The following is a 26764-nucleotide window of genomic DNA, read 5'->3' as shown; positions in this document are numbered from 1 at the left end:
CCCTGGGTCTATTTCATTGTGCATTAATTAAGATTTAGAGCTGAAGAGGGCAGATCAGCCAGCATTGTGCTCCCAGGGGAGGTCAATTCTCAATTTTTTTTTACTTAGCCGATAAAAGTCTTTGAGGGTTTGATGCTGGGCCTTAACTACAGCTATTGTATTACTTAGAGGGGGGGAAATAACGTGATAAAAAGGGGGGAGGGCTGCTCTGAATCCCTTTGCCACCCAGATGACATATTCCTCCTAAGGACTAGAAACTTGGAAGTTTGGAAGCAATTCACTCCCCTGAAAATAATCCACTACACCGATGCATAACACGGCTCACTTATAGCTCTAATTTGATCCCAGATCTCCAAGTTAATGAAAGCACTGGAAAAAAAATCCACCAGAGATCTGTTCCCCCCCCAAACCCCCTCCCACAACAGGAATAAACACCACACAGAAACCAAACGGCATGTAGTTAAAATAAAAAATGCTTTTATTCGATTTGCTCTAACCTAAGCAGAGTCCCAGCTTGTCAGTTCCACTCACCACAATCACACAACTTCCCCTTTGCTAAGAGAGTTGCCGTCTCTCCTCGCAATCCCTCTGAACACGCCCCCCCCCACTGCAAACTGGGATGCTGCAGAATTGCAAAAACAACAACAACAACAAAAAAAACAGCCCCCAAATTTGCTAGATGCATCAGATTCTCTCTCCCATCCTCCCCAGTGGGCTGGGGACAATGGAAGTTGTGATGCAGGAACTGGGCAGAGGGGGTAAGTAAAATAATCTCTGCCACGAGGAAGGAAAACTTTCAAAACTTTTTTAAAATGTAAAAAAAGGGGAGGGAGGGAGAATTGCTCTGCCCTTCACTCCCAAATAGATTTTTCAACACAATAAAATGCACAAAAATTGACGGTCCCGTGCTCCTTTTGCCTCCTTGCCCTCCCCGTTCATGGGATGCTTTCTGAGCAACCTGGTTAGTTTCCTCATTCAGCAAGCATCACAATCGGGCAACGTGACACCGACTGCCTTAGGCTGCCCATGGTGACTTATTCAGCTGCCTGCGGTTCAACCACAGCTTGATGTAACCAGCTTCTCCGTAAGCCATCAAGTAGTGCTGGATTAACTTGGTCTCCCCACGTGGGTCAAACCGTACACATTTTAAGGCACTGGAAAAAATTTAAGGCAAAGTGGTTCTCTCACTCCGAAGTGGAATGGAGATGGTTGGCACCAAAAATATCTCCCCCCCCCTTCCCCATCCCGACCCAATTTATTAACGAACCCAAACAGCCCCGTTTTCAACCAAATTGAAAAAATTCCTAGCCCCACTGCGGAGCTCTAGAATTACCCGGTGGAAAATATTGGGAGTTTTCAACGGAGTGGTGATGTGGGAATCTTCCGTTCTGTTCCTCCGGGATGGATTTGCAAGTTTGGAGGAGGCAATTCAAAGTCACAGGAGCTTGCTGCCAGTTTTTTGAGTTGAGACTGATTGCAAGAGTGATAAGAGTCATTTTTGGCACCGGGGGGGGGGGAAATGGGGGGGGGAACCAAGAAAAAGTTTGGCTAATTCTGTAAGGAGGAATCGGTGGCATGGAAGAGGTGGTTCTCCCCGCAGAGTGTATCTGGCAGGGGCTGGTTTTTCTCCCCTCCCCGGCCCCACGCCACCCCCCACCCGCCCCGCTCAGACCTTCACGAACAAAACGCTGGTGACGAGAGCGAATCCCAGCAGCAGAACGATAACCTTGAGGATGCGCTGCTCGGAAGAGCCGAGTTCGTGGGGCAGAATCTCCAAAAAGGTGATGTAGACAAAGGTCCCCGTGGCTAGGCCTTCCAGGACGCTGCGGGAGAGGCGGGACAGGGCAGCCATGGGGACCTCGGTCAGAGCCACCCCCAGCCCGATGCCGAAGGGGGACATGGCGGAGAAGATCACCAGGCAGATGGCCACCACGCGGGGACGCAGCCTCCCTTGCAGCAGCTTGAGGCTCAGGCTGAAGGCGATGGCTCCCTTGTGGATCAGCAGGGCCAGGCAGATCTCCAGGGCTTGGGTGCCGTCTTCCTGCAGCCCCACGGCCAGCCCTTCAAAGACCGAGTGCAGCGAGAGAGCCAGGAAAAGGACCACCAGGCGGATGGCCGAGTGGGCGTTGAAGTCCACGTGGACGTGGGTGCGCTCGCCAGCCAGGCGGTCCCGAGCGAGCGGGGGCCACTGGGATCCCTCCGGCCGCGCCTGCTCCTGCAGGGAGGGATGCTGATGGGAAGCGGAGCTCAAGAGAGCTTCAGTCTCCTCCAGGGATCCTGAAGGGTCCTTGTAAGCCAACACAACCTGCTCCAGAACCAGAACGATGAAGAAACCCATCGCCAGGATGAATTCCTGTAACGGGAAGCGGAGCTGTCCAGGGAAAGAGAGAGAGAGAAAAGGAGACATCAGCGGGTTGGACTAGATGACCTCCGAGGTCCCTTCCAACATTATTATTTATTATTATTCAGCTTCAAGCTCCCTGCTCCGGATTCTGCCTTTCCCTTTGAAGCTAGACAGGAAACCCGATTATCTTGAAGCACTGCCGGGAAGGACTACTCTCACGCAGAAGAAAGAAAAGCAAGCCAGAAAATCAAAATGCAGTGGTGAGAGAGAGGGAGCAGGAACAGGAATTCATTAGTACACCGTTCGCACAAAAGAAACTCTGGCGACCTCTTTTCCCGTCACCATTGCACAAGGCCAAAACAGGGCACCGATACGCTGTAACCCCGAATGTGCTTTTTCCCTCGAGAGAGAGAGAATTAAAACCTAGATCGTGGGATCTGCAAAGGCGGCCCCTTTCACAGCTTCACTCACCGTGACGTGCAGATCCTCCAGGGCTTCGTTCAGGCTGGCGAGATAACTAGGAAGCAGATCCAGAAGACACGTTCCCAAGAAGATGCCGCCGGCAAAACAGCTCACCAGGCTAAGAGTTTTCCTTTGAGGACCTGTTATAGGAAGAAAACAAGAGGAAAAAGGTGGAAAAATTACAAAAGGCTTTTTTTACCAGCATGAACCAGGAACACCAACTCGCATTCAGCTGCGAAATAACTCATTTTTTTTATTTTTTGCAAGGAGATTTTTATTTTTTATAGACAAAAGGGGCAGGAGAGATGGGGGGAAGCCATCCTGAAACATAGCCAAAACGTTCTGTTTAGGAAAAAAAAAAAGATTGGATTCTATTTGGGTTCAAATACTGAACTTTTAAAGAAAAAAACCCTGCTTTCTCAACAGCATTGTTTGTTTTGAGCCATTTTTTTTTAAAGTGTGACCGGCTACATTTCCCCCTTTTTTTGACTCTTCTTCCAAACACGAGTTCCTCAATATTCCCCCCTCCACTTCCAGGAAAAAAAGAAAACATTATTTAAATCGGACAGCACACATCCTGATGGCCAGCCTCTACCCTAAGCCAAAAACTATGTTTTGCTGGGGCCTTCCTCAAGATCAAGAATGTCCAATAAATATTTAACTTCCTGTTTTTATTATTTCGGCAGACACAGAGGCTAAAAAGTAAACCAGGCAGTTTTAATCAGCCCCAAAAATTTAAGAGAGAAGCCAATCCGATGCATTCTTTTTTTTTAATGCTCTTTTTAAAAACAGAAGCATTTCTAAAAACAGCAAATAACATTCCCCCTCCCCAATTGCTGCTTTTCTCAAGGCCAAAAGGAAAGATTAGATGCTCAAGCATGATTTTGAAATAAAAGTAGATAAGTAAACCATCATTAACCCCTTCAGATGCAACCGGTGTGTGTGTGTGTGTGTGTGTGTGTGTGTGTGTGTGTGTGTGTGTGTGTGTTTAAACAGCCTGTAAACCAGGTTAGTCTTGGAATGGACTCAAAATGAAGGGTTTTTTTTAAAAAAAATTCTGATCCTGGCTGTGGCCAATTAAGACCAGGACTACGTGTATTATCAGGTGTGCAAAAACAGGAAAAAGAAATTTGCTAATTCTGATTCAACTTCGACTCAGTTCTAATTCTGATTCAATTCAGATTCAGTTTTGATTCAACTCAGATTCAGTTCTGATTCTGATTCAGTTCAGATTCAATTTTGATTCAATTCAGATTCAGTTCTGATTTGAGATTCAATTTTGATTCAACTCAGATTCAGTTCAGATTCTGATTGAGTCAATTCAAATTCGAGTCTGATTCAGTTCAAGTTCTGAGTCTGATTCAAATCAAATTGATTCAGTTCTGCTTCTGATTCAGTCCCGATTCTGATTCAATCCAGACTGATCCCATGCAGGGAGAAGAGACCCCCCCCTCCAAATGCCCACCCTGGACCCCAGACCCAGCAAATCCCTGACCCCCCCCCAGCCACGTACCAAGGCTTCCAGTGTTGAGGGCAGACCCCGGCCTTCGGAACAACCACAAGGGGATGAAGGCGCAAAGCAAGGTCACCAACAGGAGCAGCACCAGCGAACCCAGTTTCAGCTCCAGGGCTTGCACCGAGCGCGCGGTGGTCCCGTACGGGTTCCAGACCAGTTTCGTATCCGAGTCCCACGCTTCAGCCATCCCGAACATGCTCCAATCCGTAGACTTTTCGATGGGGGGAGAGGTCTCCAAAATTTGCCAAGTGAATCCCACGGGCAAACTTCGCACCCAGCTCTTTAAGCCCGTGGTGCCTTGCCCATGCTCTGCTGGCTTCCGCTTGCACTGACCATCAGCAAGGAGCCAACCTAATGGGGAGGCGGGGGGGGGAACCAGATTACAATTAGTCCTCATTTAGCAGCCGTTCCAAGTTACGACCAACTTCCCCAAAGGTCCTTACAGCCCAGTTTTGAAGCTCCGTCGTTCACTTAACGGTGAACGGTGGTACAAAACGTCGTAAAACGGTGCAAAATTCACTCAACCATCTTCTCGTTTAGCAACAGAAATGTCGGGCTCCGTGGTGGCTGTAATTTGAGCCACCAACCAAAGAGGATTCGCAGATCTGCAAGTGACTCAAATCACCAATTCCAGGAATTTGCCCCTTCCAGGCAGAGGGAAAGCAGCTGTTAACCCCACCCAACCCATAATCCACCCCTCTTGACTTACACCCAGGGTCAAACAGAGGGGAAAAAAACAAGATTTCTGGACAGTCTGCAGAGTTTCTGGGAAAGAGGCCAGCTGGGTCTGGGATCCGAGCAGCTTTTTTTTTTCTTTTTTAAAGAAAAAAGTACATTTTAATTCTTAATTTAGTTTGCTGCCAAGCTAGACCGCCGGGAGGAAAAGGAACAAAACAGCTTAGTGGGACTTTGCCAAATTGCGGGAACTAAAATTAACCCAGGTTTTAAGTCGTTTCCCTTTAGGTTGCCTTTTTTTTTTTGCAGAAGAACAAATCATAAAGAGAGGGAAACAGGCTGCTTTGCTTGCTAAAAAGCGGGTTGATTTTAAAAGAGCTTCCCTGGGTCAAGGCAGTGTATCCTTCAAGCATGCTTGCTGGCTTTAATTCCAGTTTCCATCAAGCCCCAGTTATCGTGGCTAACGGGCTGTAAGCCGTAATTCAAGAGCTGGTCTGGTCGTTTGCCAGTTTTTATTTTATTTGGATTTTGTTGCTAAGAGAAACTTTTTTCCTCCATTCAACTGCTTCAGCTTTTGAAACTTTTATTTTTCATTTTAAAGCCATCTAATCTAACGGCTTTTCAGGAGCTGAAATATTCACACCCAAATTCCCAAGGTGGTCCGGTTTCCGAAATGAAAGATTAGCCAGCCAAGCTAGAAACAAATTTGTTTAAAGGCAGTTAATTTGTCCAGCTTTATTATTTATATTAGCACTTATGTTTACATATAAATATAAATTAAATATAATTTATATTTACATGTAAATATAAGTGCAAATATAAATGCATACGTATAAATTATAAAAATAATTTATATTTACACTGACATTTATCTTACATTTAAATGTATAAATTTATTTGCCAGCTCAAAATCAAAGCCCAGCTCTGAGGCTGCCATCCTAAATACATGAATCAGAGACACAAAAAAGTTCCTCACCCTCTCAGGAAACAATCCCCAAGGCCTGGTTTAGACAACCCCCCCAAAAATAAATCCAGTGGCAGTGAGTTCCATCAACCCCCAGCAGGAAAACACATCCAGGCAGCAAAACTGCTTCAGCAACTCATCTCTGCAGAAATGAAGTTAACTCCAGGATATGGTTGGTCACAACATTCCACCTCCTCCCCTCCGGGGACGATGGGCCCTGTAGTCCAGCACACCAGGAGATACACTCTTAAAATGGAGGGTCCCGGGGTGGGGTGTCTTGCTCTAAAGCAGAACAGGGAAGGAGGTCAGTTGGTGGGGGGTAGCCTGGCTACTACCCCTCCCCTTTTTCCTCTGTGGGGATGATGGGCCCTATAGTCCAGCACACAGGAGATACACACCTGATATGTATGGTCCCGGGGGTCTTGCTCCAAAGAGGAACAGGGAAGGGGGTTAGCTGGTGTTTGGAGAGACCACCAAAGCAACCCCGCCCCCCTTGGTCTTACAGAAGCAGGACTACCATCCCCATCCTCCTTTGCGGCTGAGGAACATGGGACTTGGGGGTCCCAGCCCACCTGGAAGGTGCAATTATGGTTTAAGGCTCCTTTATGACCCTATTCCCCTTTCCCAAAAGGGGAAGGGGGACCCTCCCCCCCTCTGCGGGAGACCCCCAACTCACCGACGGCCTCCGCTGCCTCCCCCCAACTCCGCGCCGTTCGGAAAGTGTCCGGACGTTCCAAAGGGGCGTGGCCGGGCCCAAACAGAGGAAGGAAACCAGCTCGCCCCCGCCAATGGGCTTCTCGGCCTCGCGTTCGAAAGGGCGTGGCGGCCGGGGGCAGAAAAGTTTCCCGCTCGGCCAATGGGAGCGCGGGAAGAACCTCCTTCTCGCGCTTTGGGCGTTCGAAAGGGGAGGAGCGGCGAGGGCGACATTTAAAAAAAAAACAAAAAAACAGGCTCGAAACAGGCGGCACCCGAAGGCTCTTCTTCGCGTCCCGATTGGCGGATGCCAAGACGGACAAGGCAGGCCTGGCCAATCGGGAAGGCGCAATGCAGGAAAAATTAAAAAAAGGGGGGGGCTTTCAGCTGCGATGCTCAGCTGGGTTGATTGTCACGTGCGAAAGGAACTTGGAGGGAGATCAAAGGGCGCCGCAACAAAGTGTTGCAGCATGGGCGGGGCGGATGAGTCAGAGCCCCACCCTCTTCTAGAAAACGCCATTCCTCATTTACTAATCAGCTGGAGTTATAGGAGTTAAAATGCAACACACACACACACACAAAACCCCATTCCATTCCATATTCTATATTCTATTCCATTCTGCATTCTGCATTCTATTCTATTCCATTCTATTCCATTCCATTCCATTCCATTCCATTCCATTCCATTCTATTCTATTCTATTCTATTCTATTCTATTCTATTCTATTCTATTCTACTATTGCAGGCAAACAGGATTTGCTTCCAGCCCATTGTGCACTGGGCAAAACCTAATCGTGCAAGCCAAACTTCCTTGAGGGAGATTTTTTTTTTTCGACCTTTCTGAGCCCAGCAAATAAGTTTTATTGGTCCATGACGTTTATTTTAACCCTTTTAATTGGCTAAAAGCTTCTGGGTTGGTCCCGGAAAGGCAGTTTCAGGATACTGAAGATCCTGTAGTGGAGAAACGAGTTTTAAAACTAAAAAAAAGAAAGAACTTCCTTGTTGGGTGACAAAACGGGACATTGTTCTCCTTGGCCACCCGCTTTGCAAAAACAAAGAGGACAAAGATCAGGGACGAAGGGTTAATTTTATTTTATTTTATTTCATTTTGTTTTATTTGCAAGGGTTGAGAATCGTAACCAAAAAGGCATGTGATTTAGGGGTTCCTTTAGAAGACAAAAAACCCCATCCCTGGCAAATATTTGTAGAGTTGAAGAGTTTGCAGCTTGGTGGATTTATGCCCGTTGTCCTTTGCATTCCTGTGACTGCATATAAATTGATTTTTGTTTTGTTTGTTTGTTAATTCTTGGCTGCCCAGCATCCTGCAAAAAGGAGCAACTTTGGGATCCTGAATAGGACGTTTGATCCAGCTTGTTGCATCGATTATCCGACATTATTCCAGATGTTGGCATCATGTTCAGCTGGCAGGGCTGGATGCCGGAGGCGATGCAAAGATTAACCTAAAAGAATTTGGAAGTGCACAAACTCTTTTTACGGTGTTTCTGCCATGGATTTTGACAGCACCAATCTTTTCAAAATTATTTTCGAGGGTCCACAGGATCCAGACCTCGGAAACAGCCACGCTGTAGAAAACTCCAGAGTCAGCCTCCTGCTTCAAGACCATCCCTACGGCTGTTTTCCAAATAAATCCAGGAACTGTCCAGCTGGCCAGCTCCAGGTAAGACACAGAATCGTACAGGTAGTCCTCGATTTATTTAGCGGCCATTCGTTGTTACAATGGCACAGGAAAAAAATCCTCACACTTATGACCACCTGCAGCATCCTCAAAGTCAGGTGATCAATGGCAACTAGCGTGTATTTATGATGGTTACAGCATCCCGGGGTCACTATTTGAGACCTACCCAGGCAGCTTTCCACAATGACAATAAATGGGGGAAGCTGGTTTCATTTAACGACCGCCCGGATTCACGAAACAATTGCTGTGGTTTTCGTTTAATCAGAATCAGAGCAAAAAAAGAAAACAATCAAATCAGGCATGGCTGACTTATTGTGACTCATTTAAGTGAGACATGCCCCATCTTACGACTTTTTTTGTTTAACGACATAAATCTCGGTCTTGATTGTGGCCATTAAGTCAAAGACTACCCTTATTATATTGCCAGGACCTCTCAATTGCCTTTAAAAAAAAACAAAAAAGGGACTCTGCATATCTTCCCAGAGGTCAGGTTGAGTAGATGTGGCCCTTCTGAATCCGGCCCAGGATATAAACCTAGATAAATCCGTGGTTTGATCATGGCTGTAGGGATTTCCTCAAAAATCAGCCGGATATTTCAACCCATCTGTCACTCAAATCTCAGCCCGGGTCCCACCTCAACCCAAAACTCATCCCATTTTTTGTTCCTCATTCAGCGTCTTCCTGACGACGATCCGGAAGACCTTTTGCATCTTCGGATCAACCCGAACGAGGTCTTCTTTCCCAGGAGCTCCGCGGCGTCTCCCAAGAGCGACGGCGGCATTTTCCAGGAGCCTCTTCCTCCCGACCGATCGCCCGCCATCCTTCTGGAGGTACTCTGTGACACGGGAACCTTGGAGGACCCCAACCCTCTCGGTAAGCACCCTCAGAGGAAGGAAACTTTCCTGGCCGTTAAGTGGACCCCTGCAGCAGTTAACTTAGTCACACGGTCGTTAAGCAACTCTGGTTGGTTAGAAGGTCACCAAAGGGGATCATGTGACCCGGGACACTGCGACCATCATAAATGCAAGTCAGTTGCCAAGTGGCTGAATTTTGATCCTGTGACCGTGAGGATGCTGCAACGGTCGTAAGTGTGAAAAAGGGTCATTCGGCGCCATTGTAACTGTGAACGGTCACTAAACAAACCATTGTTAAGTCAAGGATGGCCTCCTATATTATTATTATTTTAAACAGAAGTGGACTGTCAATGAAGGAGCCATTAAAGCTAAGGTTAAATGACACCCAAGAGAATCTAATTTCATTTAATCAGGATTTTTACAGGCAAGCCATGTCTTTCTCCTGACTTTTGCAACCACACCAATGTGGATTATTCTTTGGGGGCTTTTTTTCCAGAGAGCTGGAGCCCCCCCGAGACCCACCCACCCATCTGCCTTGCTAGCCAAGCATCACTCGGTTGTTTGGATGGGGTGAGCCGTTTCAACACAGCCGAGGTTCCCACGGAGCAGGTAAGATACGATAAGGGGTAGATTAAAATATTCTGGAATACAAAGTAGGGATCCAGTCCAGCAACACACCAGTGGGCTAGGAGACACACACACACACATACACACACACAAAAGTTTGCATCTGGAAACTCCTGCCAAAGTTGCTTCTGCAACTTGGCAACTTTAAGGCAGGTGGACTTCAACTCCCAGAATGCCTCAGTTAGAAAATGCAGGCTGAGCACAGGTCCAATCACCAATCACTCGTGCAATGGAGTGGCCATTCTTTCCTTCCAGCTCTATATCCCGGAAGACTCTGTAACTGTAATTTTATTGAGGCTGGGGGCTTTCTTTAAAACTCTGGATGTGTCTTGAAAACTTTTTTTTAAGGATGGAGAAGGATCACGTGACCCTCAGCGGCCAATTATAGGTCACAAAAATTCCCTATTGGTGCAGCGAAGTGGCTCTGTAATTCCTTTGCTTCACCACCAGGAGCCGCCATCGGTTTCATTTTGAGGCCGCTTTCTAATGGCTTCTAACGAGTTGGAAAGACTTTTAGCACATGGGCAGAAGCCCTCTTGTCCACTCCGGCAGAAGAAAAACCCTGGAAACTGAGATAACAGGACATCCTCTTCCTCCCTGTCCCCGTCATCAAACCTAGATGGGTCTCCAAGCCCCAAATCCCCGGAATGTGGTAGGAAAAGGGGGTTTCTCCGCTGATCAATTTTCCCCCGTAGCAGCTCCCGCATCCTGGCCTGTTCTTGACGGAGGAGGAGAGACGTCTGCTAAGCCAGGAGGGCGTCTTACTGCACGATGTCGCCCACCTTTCGCAGGTGGGTAGCTGGGCAAAGAGACGGGGACACCCCCCATCAGCTTCCCTCTTTCGGTGCCATTATAACTTTGAACGGTTTCTAAACGAACAGTTGTGAGTCAAGGATTATCTGTAATTTAAGGCTCTTGCAAGTTTGAAAGTACAAATCTTCCACCGTCACTTTTACAGTCAGAGAAACTAGAAGACGGTTCGCTCTGTGCTTCTTTCTCTACCCATTGCACAGCTGAGGGCTCAGCAATCTCTTCTCTGTTCTCCAGGTAGCGCCTCTTCCCCGTCTCCCAAGGCCATTCACCACGCAGATAGTTCTAGTTTATTGCAAGGCTACTTTGCCAGAAGCTTGCAGGTCTGAAATTACACATCTCCCGCCTGCCTCTTTTACAGTCTGAGAAACTAGAGAGGGTCCCTTCTGATCCTCTCCTCCCATTATGCAGCTGAGGGCTCACCTGTCTCTTATTGAATTCTTCCCTAGTCAGCATCTTTTCCTCCGTTTCTCAAGCTCCTCCTCACACCCCATGAGAGGAGGGGATCCCCTGGCTTCAAGGGGGCTCTGGCAGCCCCTCTTTTCCTTCAGATCAAGCTAGGAACAGACTCCGAAGCAGGACTTTCGGTCATCAGAAAACAGCCAGGCGGGTCCAGTTGAACGAAAACTCGCCCTTGGGAGGGTCTTGTGAATTGTGCCAGGGAAACGAGGGCTGTACGGGACCCTCAGCCCAGCTCTCTGCACCTTCCCCGCAGGTGGAAGAGCGGATCCTCAAGAAAATAAGGAGGAAAATTCGCAACAAGCAGTCTGCCCAGGACAGCCGTCGACGCAAGAAGGAATATCTGGATGATCTGGAGAGCCGGTGAGACGGGATGGCGGTTTGGGTGCTGGCTAGTCTTTTTCCTGGCACGCTCGCGCCATCGTGGTTTGAAGAGGATCCGTGGCTCTGCGAAACCTGGCAGAAAGAGGGATCTCTTCAGCATACCAGATCCCCTTTCCCTCAGCCACAGGGACACTAAGCCACTCCGATTCCCATCAGCCACAGCCCTTAGCCGGGCATTCTGGGACTCCTCGTTCGGAGCTCCAGGAAGCGAAAGTCCTCACGGAGAGCAAGGGGCAACTGTTTCCCCATCAGCCACGGCAGCTAGAGTGCTATGGGAACTGTAGTCCAGGGAATTTGGGGAGCTGGGAAGGAGAACCCATCTGGGCATCTCTGTTTTCCTGGCAGGGTGGATGCCTGCTCGGCGCAGAACCAGCATCTCAAGAAGAAGGTCCAGCAGCTGGAGAAGCACAAAGAGTGAGTTGGGGGCCAGTTTTGCTCTGCCTTCGGTCATTCTTGGCTGTGCCTCCCCCCCCAAGACCCCAGAGATGCTGACCAGACTCACAATTCTATCAGGAGCAAACAATGGAGACTTCCTGTCTTCCATCATGTGTCCTATTAAAATAATCTTCGGGTTTGGGGCATTGGCACAGGATTCTTTCCTTCCTCCTTCATCCCTTCCTTCCTTCTCAATCATCTTCCTTCTGTCATGTGCCTTCCTTCCTTCCTTCATCCCCCCCTCCATTTCCTCTCTTCCTTCCCACCTATCTTCCTTCCTCCCTCCATTTCCTTCTTTCCTTGCCTCCCTCCCTTCCCACCTATCTTCCTTCCTTCCTTCCTTCCTTCCTTCCTTCCTTCCTTCCTTCCTTCCTTCCTTCCTTCCTAGCAGAAAGCTTAAGAGTGAAGAGGAAGGCTGGGAAAAGACCTTCCTGCCCAGAAGTTGGGAGTCCAGGATGCATCCCCAACTCCAGACCCCATGCTCTCCTTGCCAGCCTCGTGCCTGGCCTGTGACTGCGTCCCAGTCAGTGTCCAGGACTCTCTGTCTGGGCTCCTCCAAGCTTTGACTTCTCTTGCAGGTCACTTCTGGACCAGTTACGGAAGCTGCAGGGACTCCTGAGAGAGACATCCAGTAAGACTGCCCAGACCAGCACCTGTCTTGTGGTAGGTGGTCTTCAGTCTTCAAGCGCTGGGTCTCTGGGGTTCCCCCTCCCATCATCCTCGTCTCTTTCCCTCTCCAGATCCTCCTCGTCTCCTTCGGCCTTTTCATCTGGCCCACTTGTGCCTCGTTTTATGGCACGTCAGAGGTCAGCAGAGAGGACCTCGAGCTGTCAGGAGGTAAGCCTCATCACCACAACTTTGCAACACAATAGAATGGAATGGAATAGAATAGAATAGAAATAAGAATAGAATAGAATAGAATAGAAATAAGAATAGAATAGAATAGAAAATAGAATAGAACAGAATTAGAAAATATGGAATGCAATGGAAAGAATACAATAGAATATAGAATAGAATAGAATATAGAGTAGAATAGAATAGAGTAGAATAGAATAGAATAATGAAGAATAGTAGAATAGAACAGAGTAGAATAGAGAAATGAAGAATAGAAAATTGAATATAGAAAATAGAGAATAGAATACAATACAATACATAAAGTATAATAGAATAGACAATAGGATAGCATAGGATAAGACATAAAATGCAATAGTATAAACAATACAGAACAGAAAATATTATAGAATAGAAAATACTAAAGAATGCAGAACTGAACTGAGTAGAATTGAAAGGTATCCCCCTTTCAATAACCCGTGTCTTCTCCACCAGTCCTTTCCCGAAATATCTTGACCCAAAGGGGGTCCTCTGAGCCAGGGACACCGTCCGCCCTGCATCCTCCAGAACAGCCCCACGTGCGAGCAGAATTGCCTCCGGAGCTTCACACCACCAGCGTCAGCAAGGATGAGAAAAGTCTCCCCGAGGTGGGAGAGACAACCCAGGGGGCAGCCACCGAGCCCTGGAAGGACCCCCAGACCCAACCGAAGGGTTATCGGCAAGGAAAAGTCACCAGGCCTGACCTTGATGAGATATGAGACCTCCTGGCAAACATTAACTGCAAAGTTTTGGAGCTGGGAAGCTGAATTCTGAAACGATCAGGAAAGAGTACCCCAGAGCATGCGCAAAGGGCCTTTTTTCCCCCTCCTTGTCAACAAGCAGCAACCCATCTGAGGGACGGACCCTTGCCGGCTGTCTCAAACCCAAAAATGATTCCTTTCCAAGCCAGATTCTCGGATTTTTCTTTAACAAGATTTGTTGACGTCACTACAATTCCCATCCTGCAAATATTTATCCGTTCTTGAAACCGTCTCAGATTTTGGGCTCCGGGTTCCAGGGGTACAGTTCAGGGGTTAAAACATGCCGGACAATAATTCCCAGCAATGTCAGGGGGAAGGATGCTGGGATGTGTCGTCCGCGGGAGGATTACGAATTCAAATCTCCTGCCGGGAGATTTCACGTCAAGAAACTTTCATCCCCCAAATTCATATTTTAAAGCCATTGCCTTTGGGACTGCGAGCGCAAAAAATCCCCCCAAAAAACCAGGGTGGGTTTGTTGAACCAGAAGAATTTGAGACAAAGGGCTGAAATTTCTGCCCGCTTCCTTCACCGTCGGCATCCTTCTTCAAATTCATCTTTTTTAGCACACTTGGAATTATAGGTGATCCTCCACTTAACGGAAAAACGGTCATATATCTCACTGAATGCACATGGCTAGGGAGATACCAACATGGCAAGGAATTAGAGCAAAGCCAAAGTGTGTGTGTGTGGGGGGGGGAATTTAAAATTAAAATTAAGTTTTTTTTATGGAAGATGGGACACTGCCACGGCAGCTCACATTTCAAAATTGCTTGCATTAATCTCATTTAAAAAACAACAACAACCCAGACCTTGAAGATGGCAGACATCTATATCTCAAGCCTGGCCATCCAAGAAAGATTAAAACTGAAACTTTACAAGGAGGGCTGGCCGGGTTTTGAATCCAAGGTCTGGCATTCCTTAGGCTGTAAATTCCTCTTCGGCCCCAAAGCTTTTAGAAAAATTAATTCCAGGAAGAGGGAGCCGGTTTGCAGGCAGAACAGCCGCCGTTCCCCAGGCCTCTTTGCGCCTTCGCGTCTAGAATTATAAATACGGTGTATTTTTCCTGCTCTGAGTTAGACAGCTGGGTTGTGTTTTTTTTAATTCGGTTGTTGGGTTTGCCGAGCAAGTTAAAAAGATGTTCAACAGGTGCAGCGCCTGCCAAGGGTGAAAAAAACCATCCCCATCAGTCAGGTGCATTTCAGGAAGTGCAGAGGAACAAGGATGCAAATCGTAAATCAAGCCAGCTTCCAACGCCAACTTGCTTTCTCCAATAAGCTAAACCAGGGGTCTTCAAACTTGGCCCTGGGATGACTTGTGGACTTCAACTCCCAGAATTCCTCTGCCTGGCTGAATCCCACCCACCCACCCGCCGGTTGTCACAAAGAATCTCAAATCTTTATCTGACTTGCAGACTAGCATTACCGTGAATGCATCCCAGCAGTTGGTGGCTAGATCGAGCCTCCCTGTCCAGGAGCAGTCTACCTGCTCCAAACACCCGCTGCCCTCCTTTCCCTCCGCTCGGCGTTATATCCATTCGTCAAGCTCTTCTTAAAAGACGCCTCTCCTGCCCGCTCAGGGAATTGTCATTTCCCCCCCCCCCTAAACCCACCCCCCAGGATGCCATTTCTTCGGTGAGAGATGAAAGGGAAAAAGCGGAGAACTAGAAAAAGAGGAAAAAAGAAAAAAAAAACACCCCACGAGGCGAGAATGCACGCCAGGCTCCATTGCGGCCAATTAGTGCCGCAGCTTTTGATTAATGCTAATAATATCCCCCCCAAAAATAGTTTGGATATTAGATCTGCCCATCAAGACCAAAGCTTTTATTGGATGAGCTGTCAACTCCCGGCCTGACTGGATGCCGCTCGCTGGGCCCCGTCCAGAGAGACGGATGAATCAAAGTCAACTGTTTTAATTTCCCAGCAAATGCATTCAAACCCTCCGGAGAACGTCTTGATTGGCAGCCCCTGCCTGGAGCAACAACCCCCCCCCTTGCAAGCCAGCCTTAAAATCCAGGCGCAGCTGGCCAAGTATCCTTGGCTGATCCTTGGCTCCTTCCCGCCCCCGCCAGGAGCCGATTCCCCAGGAAACCAGGTTTAGGGGTGCTCCATCTTCCGCCCTTGAAGACAGCCCCCCCTCTCCCTCCGTCCCCGGGGAGGATAGCGTGGGCTGGCGGAGAAACGGGTGCAGTTCCACTTCCTGGCGTGAAGCTGGCGAAGGTGCTTGGGCTTTCAGCACTGTGGACAGCTCCCGGCAGGGTTGAGACGTTGCTCTTCGGTGGGATCTTTGCCCAGGAAGATGCTAACCATGGTTGGGGTCCGTTTGGGCATCGTGGCTCTTCTCTGCCTTTTCGTCCTGGTCCAGGGCCAAGCGACGTCGGAATTGCCACTCAAACACACGTACCCGGCGCACGAGAAGGAGCTGGTGAGTAACCGAGGATTGGTAGCGGGACGATTGCGGGAGGGGGGTTAGCAGGGGAGAACCCCCCCAAAAAAGAATGATGTGGCATGGATTGCTCTGAAGGACCAAAAAAAATAAAACAGACCAAGGAACCTGGTTCCTTATTGGTGGCGCCCCATGCCCAGATGTGTAAAACAGGGAACGGCGGCCAAAGTCCACGAAAATAAGATGGGAGAACAGACCGTCATTAAGCCAGCATGCGTTGAAGAGCAGGGCTGCACATCTCGTCCAGAGGGATAGGTCAAGCCTTCTGCCTTCTGGATAGCAACAAGGGGATGATGGGTGCTGTAATCCAGTATTCCTCCCTGATTATTCCAATCCGTTTTAGCAATGAGGATAAATCCCATCATTGAGGGATATATATATATATTTTAAACCGGAAAATATTTCGTTCCCTTCTTAGTTAGTTGAGCCGGGATAAGCTTCAGAGACTCTGAATCAAATGACCGGAGAGATTTTGGGCACCTTTTAGGTGAAGCCCACCTAAGACTCAGAAAATAAGACCCCTGGAGCACCCCCCCCCAGCCCATTAACCCCGGTTGAGCATGTTACGCAGCGTGGAAAATAGGCAGGTCTTAAAGACTGTTTGCAACGTTTTCGACTTCTTCCAGCTGGATGAACTGCAGGAAGTGCTGGAAAAACTGCAGCATAAGAAGGTCTCGGCTTGGGAAAAGAAATTCAACCAAGTACCCAAGGTATTTGTGGAAGGGGGGACCCCCCCATAAATTAAGGGTGGGTATCCACGTGACTTTCACCCCCCCACATATTCTGTGGAAGAGCCGAAGGTTATTCCCAGAAAAAAAACCAAGATCGGTCTGAGCACAAATCTTAAGTTTCCAGAGGTCATCTAGTCTGACCCCACTCGGCTCTGGGTTCTAGCCATTGTCCCAACCGGCTCTGGCTTGAGCCTAAGAGAATGGAGTTCCCCAGTCATGTGAAGAGCAAAAGGGCTCTCCAGTTCAAGAAAGGAGGGGAGGGGGGAGGCACAGACTGGGGAAGGAGGGAGGAAAGGACAGGGATTCATTCTCTCCCCCTCCCTTCCAGTGCTCCTTCGGCGACGCCTGCGCCATCCGGAAAGGCGCCCGCATCGGCAAACTCTGTGACTGTCCCCGGAGAGCCAGCTGCAACGCTTTCCTTCTCAAATGCTTGTGAGATGCGCCTTACGCAACCCGCAACTGCCTTTTCTGCTTCTCTGCAATCTGTCAGCTCTGGGGCTTTGGGTGGGTGGGGGGGTAGGGGGGTGAGGAGAGCTTGACTCGAGCCCCCCCCCCTTTGCTGGAATCCTGGAGTCAGGCTTTGGGAGGAATAAAGGAGAATTCCTGAGCATGTCTAGAGTGTATTTCCTTCCGTTCGAGGGGAGACTTTTCCGAAACGGGGGAAAATTGGATTTTTGAGTTTGCTTCCATCTGGGCTGGGCCTGAAATCGGATTTGGGGGGGGGGGGAATTCTCAATCTGGACGCTTTTAATTCTGAATAAAACGCAGGTGCGGCCCGCCAGGTCTTCCCACTCGGGGTGGCGAGGCTCCCCTAAACATTTAAGGCTGCCCATAAACCAAAGATATTCTAACTTGGTCTGTCGTTCGAATCCAGCTCTGAGCAACCCAACATGGTTTGAAATTATAATCTGGATACACACACACAGACACACCCCTACACTTATCTGGGTTCTAGAATAAACATATTTTCTGAGTTGATCCCAAGCCATCAACTTGTCAACGCAACCAGTTTGCACCAGTTTGCAAAAGATAAAAGCCAGGATAAAACTAACCACAGTTAGCAGAGATTGCATTTATAATTGGTTTGGAAGGAACTGCTTGGTTCTCTCTCACACACACACACACCACTTAACCTTGGCAACTTTAAAAACAAGCAGACTTCAACTCCCAGAATTCTGTGCTGGGGGATTGTGGGAGTTAAAGTCCACCTACCTTCCACGGAGAAATATTGCTTTCACATTGCTTTAAATACTACTTTACACATTGCTCAGTTCTCAACCCACAAGAAATCCCTTTAGCGGACCAGCTCCAGAAGCTTACATACACACACACAAAAACCCACAATCCGCAACTTCACAACAACTGCAAATCCCGTGGTTAGACACTTGAGGAGAACTCCTTTAATCATAAATAGGAGAAAACGGGATTCAGGACAGGGAAGGGATTAAAAGGGGTTTGCGTTCCATTCGCACGACGCGCTTCTAGCCCCGAGGCTCAAAGGACAGCGACGGGAAGAAGTTCCTGGCCGGGAAGCGAGTTCGAATTTCATGATTCAAAACACCAAGAGACGCAGGATCTGGGAGGAGGAGGCCCCAAATGCCATGGGTTTTCTCAAAGCAAAGGATGCACCCCGGCTTTTGCCAGCCTCCTGAAGAGAGAAGCGATACTTGTCCCTGGGGGTACAGCCCACCCCCTCCCCTCTAGTTGAAAGTGGGAGGGGAATTTTCAACGAGAGGAGGTGATGCTAGACTGCTCCTCCGGGCGGCGAGTCTGGGTCTGTCCCCCTCCGCTTTGCTGCCCCAACCGAAGCTAAATAGATTCGATCTGTTTCCGGACTTTCTCCAAGGCTTTCCCATCCAGCACCCGCTGGCGGCAGACCACCAGCAGGGCGAAGACGGCAGCGGTCCCCAGCATGGCACCCTCAAAGTTCCAGAAGATCCGCGTCTCCATTTCCAAAGAGCGGCAACTGCGGGGAGAAAATTGCCGTGATGACAGCAGCTCCGCAAGGGGGGAGGAAACCCACAGCAGGGGGCTGGACTAGAGGACCTTGCAGGTCTCTGCCAAGCCTAGGAGGGGATGACAGAGGGATCCCAGTTCTTGCTCACTTCTAGATTTGTTTCACAGCCCTGAGGAGGTGTCTTGGGGGGAGGGGAAAATACAGCTACTTGCAATGGGAACTGCCAGTCAGTAGGCATAAGACAAGTGGACTTCAACTCCCAGAATCCCCCAGCCAGCCTGCTTTAAGAGGGATGGGCTGCAATTCCCAGAATTCCCCAGCCAGAATGCTTTAAGATGGGTGGACTTCAACTCCCAGAATTCCCCAGCCAGAATGCTTTGGGATATATGGACTTCAACTCCCAGAATCCCCCAGCCACAATTTAAAACACGTGGACTGCTGGCACGGGGAATCCTGGGAGTTGAAGTCCACCCCTGTTAAAGCTTGCCAAGGTTGAGACACCCATCCCAAACGGGGCACCCACCTCTTGAACTCGCCCTTCTTGGAAACCCCACAGTTGATCTGCTCAACAAAACCGGTGACGCCGCATTCAGACATGGTTTTCTACAAGCGAGAAGAGACGGCTTTTAAGGACCCAAAACGGCCACCCGGTAGTCGTCTTTTCCGCCGAGCATTTGATTTGCCGGAGGTTCAATTCTCAACCTCTTCCAAACTGGGATGGGAAAAAAATCTACCGTTGTGGTTGTAAGCTGAGGACTACCTGTATCCCCCCATGAGGGAGCCTGTTGCTTCTCTGTATGGGATGCATTTTCATGAAGCATGTCCAGAAACAACAACCACAACGGAGGCCTACGATTCAGAACCACACAGAGCTTGTAGACTTCCGTGCCCAGCCCTCCCCCTCCTTCCTTTCATCCTTCACCCCCCAACCCCTGCCAAGGTATCCCCCCCCCAAACTAACCCCCAGCCCCACTTACAATCTGAAAACTTGTGCAAGGAGCGCACTGCGTGGTCACCACGAAATCCTCCCTCCGCCAACACGGAGTTGTGCCCGTCAGACTGGCTGCAGGAAAGCCGAACAGGACGATGGGATGACAAATGCCTCCTTTTTTTGGAGCTCCCCCCCTCCTCTCCCACTCCGAGACCACAGTGTGAAATCCTTACCTGGAGCTTTGGCATCGTTCTCAGCTATTCCCTCGGCTGATCTGCAAGCAGGCAAAGAGACAAGGGAGGTCAGCTGTAGGCGAGGAAGCGGGAGGCAGCCCCCTCCCAGACCCCCAAGATTTATTCGTTGGTATTTATTGATTCGTTAATTAAATTTACACTGCATGGGAGGTAAATCAATCTCCTAATATCTATCTATCTATATATTATATATTATATATATTTAAAAAGATAAAGGCTTCCCCTGTCCTGTCCCCCCCCCACCTCCTGCCACCTTAGCAGTCCTGAAGCCTGCAACAAATGCAAATAAATATAAATACAGGCAGTCCTCAATTTACCACCGTTTATTTAGTGACCGTTTGAAGTCACAAGTCCTTCCAGGAATAAATCTGCTCGGGGCGGTTGGGTTGGCTGGACTATCACACCCATCAGCCCCAGCCTCCAAGAGAAGGCGCAGAGAGGGCCTAGCAAGGGGCTCAATGCCCCCACCTTTTTTCAAGCCTTGTACTACACCTCTCATCATCCCCTCCCGTGGTCCCGAGGGCCCGCCTGAGCAACATGGGAGTTGTAGTCCAACCCAGGGGCAGCTGGCTGGGGAGCGTTGGCCCTCGAGAAAAAGACTCCCTCCCCCTAAAAGGACACAAAGGGGACCCCCTGACCCCCCCCTCTGGCTCCCCCCCCCGAGGAATCCCTTACCGCGAAGGGGCGACCAGAAACCACAAAAGCGCCCCCAACGCCAGGCGCCATCTTGGCCCCATCCTCGCCCGGCGCTTCCGCCTCACTCACGCGGTACATTGTGGGAAGAGGGACCGGCGGCGCTCTGCGCACGCGCAGGGCAGAACCCGTCGCGAGCGACCGCGGGCTGGGCTGGCGAGCCGAGCGCAAAGGGCTCAGTTCGTTCGGTTGCGCCTGGGCACTTCCGGTCTTGGACTGCAGCCGGGACAAAGAGGAGAATAGAGAATGTATTCCTATATATTTATATACTTCCTCCATCTATGTATCTACTTATCTATCCATTCATCCATCCATCCACTATATTTCTATCTGATTCTGTCTATCCCTCCACGTATTCCTCTGTCCATCCGTCCATATATCTATCTATCAATCATCTGATACTTCTATCATCCATCTCCCTATACATCTATCTCTATCATCTATGCACTCTGCATTTCTATCCGATATATATCTCTATCTGTCTGTCTGTCTGTCTGTCTATCTAGTGCTTTTTTCTATAAAAAAAAAAAGGTGCTGGAACTCACACACGTCATACAACCCACCTTGCCTACCCTACAAGGTACCATCCAAAAAAGGTGCCAGAACTCCATTCTGGGCATTCAATGAGAAAAAAAGCCCTGTATCTATCTATCTGTCTGTCTGTCTGTCTATCTATCTATCATCAGCATGTACTAAACACTCATGTACAGAAAGATGAATACCCATATTTTTTTGATTTTTTTTTCTGCTGCCTTTATTATTTTTGTCAGTAACTCAAGGCGTCCCACATACATAATCCTCCCTCCTATTTCCCCATAACAACAATCCTGCAAGGTGGATTGGAACACGAGCGGTCTCTCCCTTTCTCTGCAAGGGGTCAGGATAGAAACTCCCCTTTGACACCCTCACAGCCCCCCCCCCATGGCTGTTCCTCCCTCCCCTTTGCCCCCCTGCTCTTGCCGAACCCCAGAAAATTACTTTTCAACACAACACTGTTCGGAAAAAAACTGCAAATATTTAATTGTCTTCACAGATTTATAAAAGGCATTTGGTCCAACCTGTGGCTAGTTCCTCCCAGGTGCCGGATTCTGCCAGTCGCGTTCCGGGTTCCCACCCATCCAAAGTGCAGAGACTCCCAGCAGGCAGATATAGATATAGATATACTTATATACTTTTAAAAAAGGATTTTTCTCCTCCTGCTGAGAGATTCCTAATCTGATTCTTTCCTACATCTGTTAAAGGCACTGCAGAGCTACAGGGCTTCCGTATGTTTCAACTGAATCAACTTTAAGATGGGTGAACTTCAATTCCCAGAATTCTGGGAGTTGGAAGTCCACCTATTTTAAAATGGCCAACTTTGACAAACGCTGCCTCAAAAGGTCTGGCGAATCCAAGGATTTGGGGAAGGGGGGAGTGACTTACCCAGTTATTATCACCCCCTCCCCAATTTTCCCACCTCCCCCTCAGCTCAGGGACCCCCCCTCCCTCCCCAAACTCCCCTTCCCTTTCTGCTAGTGCAAAAATTAAAAGGCAGAGTCCCCAAATGGCAAAAGATGACGAAGAAGAAGAAGAAGTTAGGGAAACAATGTCCCAGTCCTTCCAGGGTCCAGCCCAAGACAACTCGTCTCAAGGGTAGGAGAAGGAGGGGTGGGGGGAGAGAGGAGAAACAGCCCCACCCAAGCCAAAATGGCGAGGGATGGAGTAGGAGCCATGGGGCCTTTCCGAACTGGCTGGCTGCCGGTTACAGCACGGAGCACTTTGAGCTGCTTTTCGGGGTGGCTTTGAGTTCCAGAGGCCTCTTGGGGAGCTGCGCCTGGAGGAGGAAGAGGAGAGTCAGGAGCTGTTGGATCATGGATGGGACGTCCAGGATGGGAAAGACGAAGGAAGAGAAGGGGGGAAAGGGGGAGGAGGAAGGGAGGAGGAAGGGAGAGGAGAAGAAAAGGAAGGGAGAAGATGAAGATGATGAAGAAAGAGAAAGAATGGGGATGGGGGAAGGAGAAGAAGAGAGGAGGAAGGAAGGAAAAAAAGAAAAAGGAAAGAAAGAGAGAGAGAAAGAAGAGTGGGAGGAGGAGGGGAGAAGGAAGGGAAGAAAGAAGAAAGAAAGAAAGAAAGAAAGAAAGAAAGAAAGAAAGAAAGAAAGAAAGAAAGAAAGAAAGAAAGAAGAGTGAGAGGAGGGGAGAAGGAAGGAAGGAAGGAAAGAGAAAAAGAAAGAAAGAAAGAAAGAAAGAAAGAAAGAAAGAAAGAAAGAAAGAAAGAAGAGTGGGAGGAGGAGGAAAATGTCGGCCACATTTTACAGGCTGTTTTCACCCCCCTGTTCCTTCCCACGTGGGGCACTTACTGATTTCTTGATCGATCTGAGGAGAATGTCACGAGCCAAAGTATTGAATGCCTAAAAAAAAAAAAAAAGAAGAAGCAGCGCAAAGCAGGGTGTCCATAATTTTGTTTTCAGTCAGTCATTACTTCGAGAAGCCACTGCTTGTGCTGCCCCCCCATCCTTCCCAAAAGGCAGAAACCAGGAACACCTCCCCAGGTTCCCCAACCTATCCAGCCATGGCTGCCTGATCTCCGGACCACGGCCATGGGGGTCTGGGAGCCAAATGGGTGTGCTTGTGTGTCTGTGTAGATTTTGGGGGGGGGGGGTCCCGAGGCCAAGCAGAGCCCTCACCTCCTCCACGTTCAAGCTGGACTTGGCGCTGGTCTCAAAGAACCTGATCCCGTGCTCCCTGCACAGCTGCCGGGAAGGAAGTCGTGAAGTCAAGAGAGTCAAAGCCATCGGAAGCCCTAAAAGTCAACCAGTTGCATTCTGCACATGCCCAGACACCCCACCCCGCAATTCCTGCACCCAATACCTTCTCGGCTTGATCCCTGGAGACTTTTCGCTTCACCTCCATGTCGCACTTGTTGCCCAGCAGGAGACGCTCCACGCCGGCCGAGGCATTCTGGGAAATGGGAAGGAAGGAAGGGAAGGAAGGAAGGAAGGAAGGAAGGAAGGAAGGAAGGAAGGAAGGAAGGAAGGAAGGAAGGAAGGAAGGAAGGAAGAAGAACCATGAAGCCAAGGTCCCAAAAATGGGTCATCCCTGACTCTCTTTTGGTGAAAGAGATATTTCTTCCACCACCCCCAAATCAAACAACAACACCCTATTTGGTAAATATTTACTCATGTATTGAATTCCTGTTCATCTCACATATGACACTTTGTGAAGTTTAAAAAAACCCGTGCCAAATGAAGCCAAAAAACCAAAAAAGCCGAACAAAAATAATTTCAAAAAAAATCAAAAGCCCTAAAAACAAACCATTCAAAAGTTTAAAAACCATGAAAAACAATCCAATGTCCCCTTGTGGCCAGTAGAGGGCAGACGTTCTGGTCTTTGGGACGTCTCATTCCCCTCTGTTCAGGAGTTGTTCCTGATTTGTGCCACCAGGTGGCAGCATTGGCCTTCTTTTGCCTGCCCCCCCCCCCTTTTTTTTTGTTGTTGTCATCCCGGATCTGAATCAAGGATGGATGAAAACAAAGGGTGGGGTGGGGTGGGGTGGGGGGGAATTCTATGGGGCTGAAAGTCTGGGGTTTTTCCCACTGCCTCCCCCCCAAACTCTTCCCCTTCTGAAATCCTCACCCCCAGCCCCATTTCGTACTCACCTCTTTGATGCTCTTCATCCAATTTTGAATATTCTCGAAGGATTTTTCATCCGTGATGTCATACACCAGAATAATTCCCTACGACAGAATTGGGGATTTATTGGGGGGGCAGTCTTGGGGAGGGACCTTCAGACACCCCCTTCCCCATTCTTCGGGAATTCTGGGAGTTGAAGTCCATAAGTCATAAAAGGGCCAAGTTGGAAGACCCCTGCACTAAAGTCTAGTTGTTTCTTTTTCCTTCTCCCTCCCCATCCCTTCTTCCTCTTCTGTTGTTCCTCTTTGATCCAATGCCTATTTCATCAATATTTTGGACGTGGTAGGGAAAAAAAATCTTTTAACCCACTTAATAATAGTTGAATAGCAAATTTTATATGGGAAACACCCTCTATCATGCATAGGGCACAGCTTGGCAGTGCAAATTTCTTTTTCACTGTCTGAACGCGTATCTGGAACTGGGTTTTTTTTCTTTCTGGGGCCCCCAAAATGTCTCAGTTGCTGCCCATCAGGGATGGGAACCCCCCCACCCTGCAAAGGGAGAGGGTCTCCCAGGAGAGGACAGCCCCCTTACCATTGCCCCTCGGTAGTAAGCAGTGGTGATGGTCTTGAATCTCTCCTGGCCAGCCGTGTCCCTGCAAGGAATAATTGTCTTTTTTTTTTTTTTTAAATTGATTTCGCTCATCCTTAAAAAAAGCGACTCACCACAGATCCTCGCTCTTAACGACCGTTGCAGCATCCCCAATGGGGAGAAGCCGGATTCGCTTAAAGACTGCACGGTTCGCTTAAGGGAAGGAGGGAAGAAGCTTAAAACCCCCCTAATGAAAATACCACCCACTTAACACCGCCTTGCTCACTGATGGGAAACTCTAGTCCCGATTCTGGTCGTTAAGTTGAGGACTACTTTGCAAAAAATGATTGCAGGCACAATTTGGTGATTGGCTCGTGACAGCAGCCTCCCCAGTCGGAGCCTCGCCGATATGTTGGATCTAACTCCCATCATGCACAGCTAACTCCCTAACCCATCTGCCACCCCCCCCAACAATTTCTGCTTGGAGACTCCTGCAATTAAAAACAGCTCCCCATTTTCATCCAGCTGCTGATCTTTTCCAAAACAATAATTAAAAAATCCTTCTTTTCTTTCTTCTTTTGTTTTACAAAAGCTTTGCCAGATTTTCCTCACTCGGTACAAAGAGCCTGGCTTGGAAATGCAGTGTTTACCCCCCCCTCCTTCTGACTCCCTAGTCCATAATCCACCTTTCTTTTCCACACACCCCCCCGCAAAGTCTGCCCTGTCTCAGAGGGACTCACCAAACCTGCAATTTAATCCTTTTCCCCTCCACTTCCACCGTCCGTATTTTGAAATCGATGCCTGCAGGGAAGAAAAACGAGAACTGGTTCTTACTCACGGTTTCCACCAGGTTTAATTCGCCAGCAAATCATTTCCTACTCCTGGGTTGAGTTTGGGGTCTCCAATCCGTTCGGGATGGGGGTCATTTCCCTGTCCGCTGATTGATTGAACTAAGATCTTGGGAGGGCCCAATCAGAGCTCCATCACCAAGCTAAAGTCAGCTAAGATTCTAGCCCTCATGAAGTGTGGATTTCTTTCTTTATTTCCCCCCCCCCACTAAAAAAGATTGGAACCAAAATTGGGATATTCCTTTTGACCGTTTCCTCCTGGGTTCCTGTTCTTAATTGCACCTCTTGGGGGGCTCCGTAGCTTTTTAAACACCCCCAGGCTCTCCTGCCCCAACGGGAACCCCGAGGATGGAACAGTTGCTGCCTAAAAGACCCCATCTCCCCCCTCAAAAGCAGCAGCTTGTCATCACCCCCAATCCTTACAAAGAGGAGAGTGTCGCAAATATTGGATTGGGGGGGGGCTCAAATTGCCCCCCCTCTCCAGCTGTTTTCTCCTCTTCCTGATTCCCATCATCCCCAGCCCAGGACATGCAGGGGGTCTGATGTGGGGGATGCAACTGAGCGGAGAAGATCCCACCCAACGCCGGACAGCGGCTGCTCCTTGCAATCCTGCTCTGTTTGGGTTGGGGGGGAGCGAGGGGTCGGGAAGGGGGGCCCTGGGGGGCTCTGCGGAAGCCCCCTCCTCACCAATGGTGCTGATGTAGGTGCCGCTGAAGCTGTCCTCGGAGAAGCGGATGATCAGACAGGTCTTGCCCACTCCGCTGTCTCCGATCAGGAGGAGCTTGAAAAGGTGGTCGTAGGACTTGGCCATTTTTGGGGAGGGGGCGCTCCGGCCTTGGCCCCTGGCCCCTCTCCTCCCTGGGGCGGGGATCTGCAGGGAAGGGGCTCCTGGCCCACCCTGGAAGGGGGAAAAAAACAAGGGGGAAAAAAAAAGGCGAGAATCCGCCGGGAAGAAACTTTGGAGAAGGAGGAGCTGAAGTTCTCCTGTGCCCTCCTCCTCTTCCTCCTCCTCTAACAAGGACACCCAAACCCCTCCCTCTCTCTCTCCCCCCCCTCAGCTGGGCAGGGAAGCAGCCCCCCTTCAAGATGGGAGGGGCTGACCCCTGACTCAGATGGGGAGGAGGAGCAACTATCCATCATCCACTGCTGGGAAGT

General features: G+C 49.1%; 5 protein-coding genes across 9 annotated transcripts; 2 read left to right on the top strand and 3 right to left on the bottom strand.

The window, feature by feature from the left end:
• Positions 1-1662: 1662 nt before the first annotated feature.
• Positions 1663-6769, bottom strand: SLC39A1 (solute carrier family 39 member 1). Of its 4 annotated transcripts, XM_039363343.1 has the most exons (6): positions 6638-6764; positions 6360-6533; positions 5974-6243; positions 4320-4673; positions 2816-2946; positions 1663-2371 (listed from the first exon to the last, which is right to left on the bottom strand). In XM_039363343.1, the coding sequence occupies exons 4-6, from the start codon at positions 4516-4518 to the stop codon at positions 1667-1669; spliced, it is 1035 nt and encodes a 344-aa protein (XP_039219277.1). In that variant the 5' UTR covers positions 4519-4673; positions 5974-6243; positions 6360-6533; positions 6638-6764; the 3' UTR covers positions 1663-1666. The 4 variants fall into 4 exon arrangements, with proteins under 4 accessions (XP_039219277.1, XP_039219279.1, XP_039219278.1 ...); XM_039363345.1 differs by lacking the exon at positions 5974-6243; XM_039363344.1 differs by lacking the exon at positions 6360-6533 and having other exon boundaries at positions 6638-6755.
• A 501-nt stretch (positions 6770-7270) lies between these two features.
• On the top strand, positions 7271-16703 carry CREB3L4 (cAMP responsive element binding protein 3 like 4). Of its 2 annotated transcripts, none has more exons than XM_039363341.1 (10): positions 7271-8332; positions 9025-9223; positions 9701-9813; positions 10530-10622; positions 11357-11463; positions 11830-11898; positions 12498-12582; positions 12660-12756; positions 13246-15972; positions 16620-16703. In XM_039363341.1, the coding sequence occupies exons 1-9, from the start codon at positions 8162-8164 to the stop codon at positions 13506-13508; spliced, it is 1197 nt and encodes a 398-aa protein (XP_039219275.1). In that variant the 5' UTR covers positions 7271-8161; the 3' UTR covers positions 13509-15972; positions 16620-16703. The 2 variants fall into 2 exon arrangements, with proteins under 2 accessions (XP_039219275.1, XP_039219274.1); XM_039363340.1 differs by having other exon boundaries at positions 10527-10622.
• Positions 15856-17160, top strand: LOC120317111 (cocaine- and amphetamine-regulated transcript protein-like). Its single transcript, XM_039363436.1, has 3 exons — positions 15856-15990; positions 16620-16703; positions 17053-17160. The coding sequence occupies exons 1-3, from the start codon at positions 15856-15858 to the stop codon at positions 17158-17160; spliced, it is 327 nt and encodes a 108-aa protein (XP_039219370.1).
• Positions 17161-18098: 938 nt separating this feature from the next.
• On the bottom strand, positions 18099-20882 carry JTB (jumping translocation breakpoint). The gene is made up of 5 exons (XM_039363579.1): positions 20542-20882; positions 19846-19886; positions 19659-19744; positions 19205-19284; positions 18099-18690 (listed from the first exon to the last, which is right to left on the bottom strand). Exons 1-5 carry the CDS (start codon positions 20601-20603, stop codon positions 18534-18536), a joined length of 426 nt encoding a protein of 141 aa, XP_039219513.1. The 5' UTR covers positions 20604-20882; the 3' UTR covers positions 18099-18533.
• A 1317-nt stretch (positions 20883-22199) lies between these two features.
• RAB13 (RAB13, member RAS oncogene family) lies at positions 22200-26584 on the bottom strand. The gene is made up of 8 exons (XM_039363578.1): positions 26297-26584; positions 25502-25562; positions 24765-24825; positions 24197-24274; positions 23409-23498; positions 23225-23290; positions 22898-22948; positions 22200-22372 (listed from the first exon to the last, which is right to left on the bottom strand). Exons 1-8 carry the CDS (start codon positions 26418-26420, stop codon positions 22301-22303), a joined length of 603 nt encoding a protein of 200 aa, XP_039219512.1. The 5' UTR covers positions 26421-26584; the 3' UTR covers positions 22200-22300.
• Positions 26585-26764: the final 180 nt, after the last annotated feature.

The sequence above is a fragment of the Crotalus tigris genome, unplaced genomic scaffold, assembly GCF_016545835.1.
Source record: "Crotalus tigris isolate CLP2741 ecotype Arizona unplaced genomic scaffold, ASM1654583v1 scf7180000019553.37968852642:3898890, whole genome shotgun sequence".
NCBI lineage: Eukaryota > Metazoa > Chordata > Lepidosauria > Squamata > Viperidae > Crotalus > Crotalus tigris.
The sequence above is the reverse complement of the archived record's forward strand: the minus strand, read 5'-3'. Positions and strand labels throughout refer to the sequence as shown.

Excerpts from the sequence above, each read along its gene's own strand:
- SLC39A1 (XM_039363342.1), bottom strand. The coding sequence starts at position 4,518 with ATGTTCGGGATGGCTGAAGCGTGGGACTCGGATACGAAACTGGTCTGG. Across the intron at positions 2,947-4,319 it reads CCTCAACACTGGAAGCCTTG|GTCCTCAAAGGAAAACTCTT; the intron begins GTACGTGGCTGG and ends TTCCTATAACAG. Across the intron at positions 2,372-2,815 it reads TGGAGGATCTGCACGTCACG|CTCCGCTTCCCGTTACAGGA; the intron begins GTGAGTGAAGCT and ends TTCCCTGGACAG.
- CREB3L4 (XM_039363340.1), top strand. The coding sequence starts at position 8,162 with ATGGATTTTGACAGCACCAATCTTTTCAAAATTATTTTCGAGGGTCCA. Across the intron at positions 9,224-9,700 it reads GGAGGACCCCAACCCTCTCG|AGAGCTGGAGCCCCCCCGAG; the intron begins GTAAGCACCCTC and ends CTTTTTTTCCAG. Across the intron at positions 12,583-12,659 it reads AGACCAGCACCTGTCTTGTG|ATCCTCCTCGTCTCCTTCGG; the intron begins GTAGGTGGTCTT and ends TTCCCTCTCCAG.
- JTB (XM_039363579.1), bottom strand. The coding sequence starts at position 20,603 with ATGGGGCCAAGATGGCGCCTGGCGTTGGGGGCGCTTTTGTGGTTTCTG. Across the intron at positions 19,285-19,658 it reads CTTGCACAAGTTTTCAGATT|AAAACCATGTCTGAATGCGG; the intron begins GTAAGTGGGGCT and ends TCTCGCTTGTAG. Across the intron at positions 18,691-19,204 it reads AAGAAGGGCGAGTTCAAGAG|TTGCCGCTCTTTGGAAATGG; the intron begins GTGGGTGCCCCG and ends TTCTCCCCGCAG.
- RAB13 (XM_039363578.1), bottom strand. The coding sequence starts at position 26,420 with ATGGCCAAGTCCTACGACCACCTTTTCAAGCTCCTCCTGATCGGAGAC. Across the intron at positions 25,563-26,296 it reads CACCTACATCAGCACCATTG|GCATCGATTTCAAAATACGG; the intron begins GTGAGGAGGGGG and ends TCTTCCCTGCAG. Across the intron at positions 22,373-22,897 it reads TCAGATCGATCAAGAAATCA|GCGCAGCTCCCCAAGAGGCC; the intron begins GTAAGTGCCCCA and ends TTCCTCCTCCAG.
- LOC120317111 (XM_039363436.1), top strand. The coding sequence starts at position 15,856 with ATGGTTGGGGTCCGTTTGGGCATCGTGGCTCTTCTCTGCCTTTTCGTC. Across the intron at positions 15,991-16,619 it reads TGGTGAGTAACCGAGGATTG|CTGGATGAACTGCAGGAAGT; the intron begins GTAGCGGGACGA and ends GACTTCTTCCAG. Across the intron at positions 16,704-17,052 it reads AATTCAACCAAGTACCCAAG|TGCTCCTTCGGCGACGCCTG; the intron begins GTATTTGTGGAA and ends CCTCCCTTCCAG.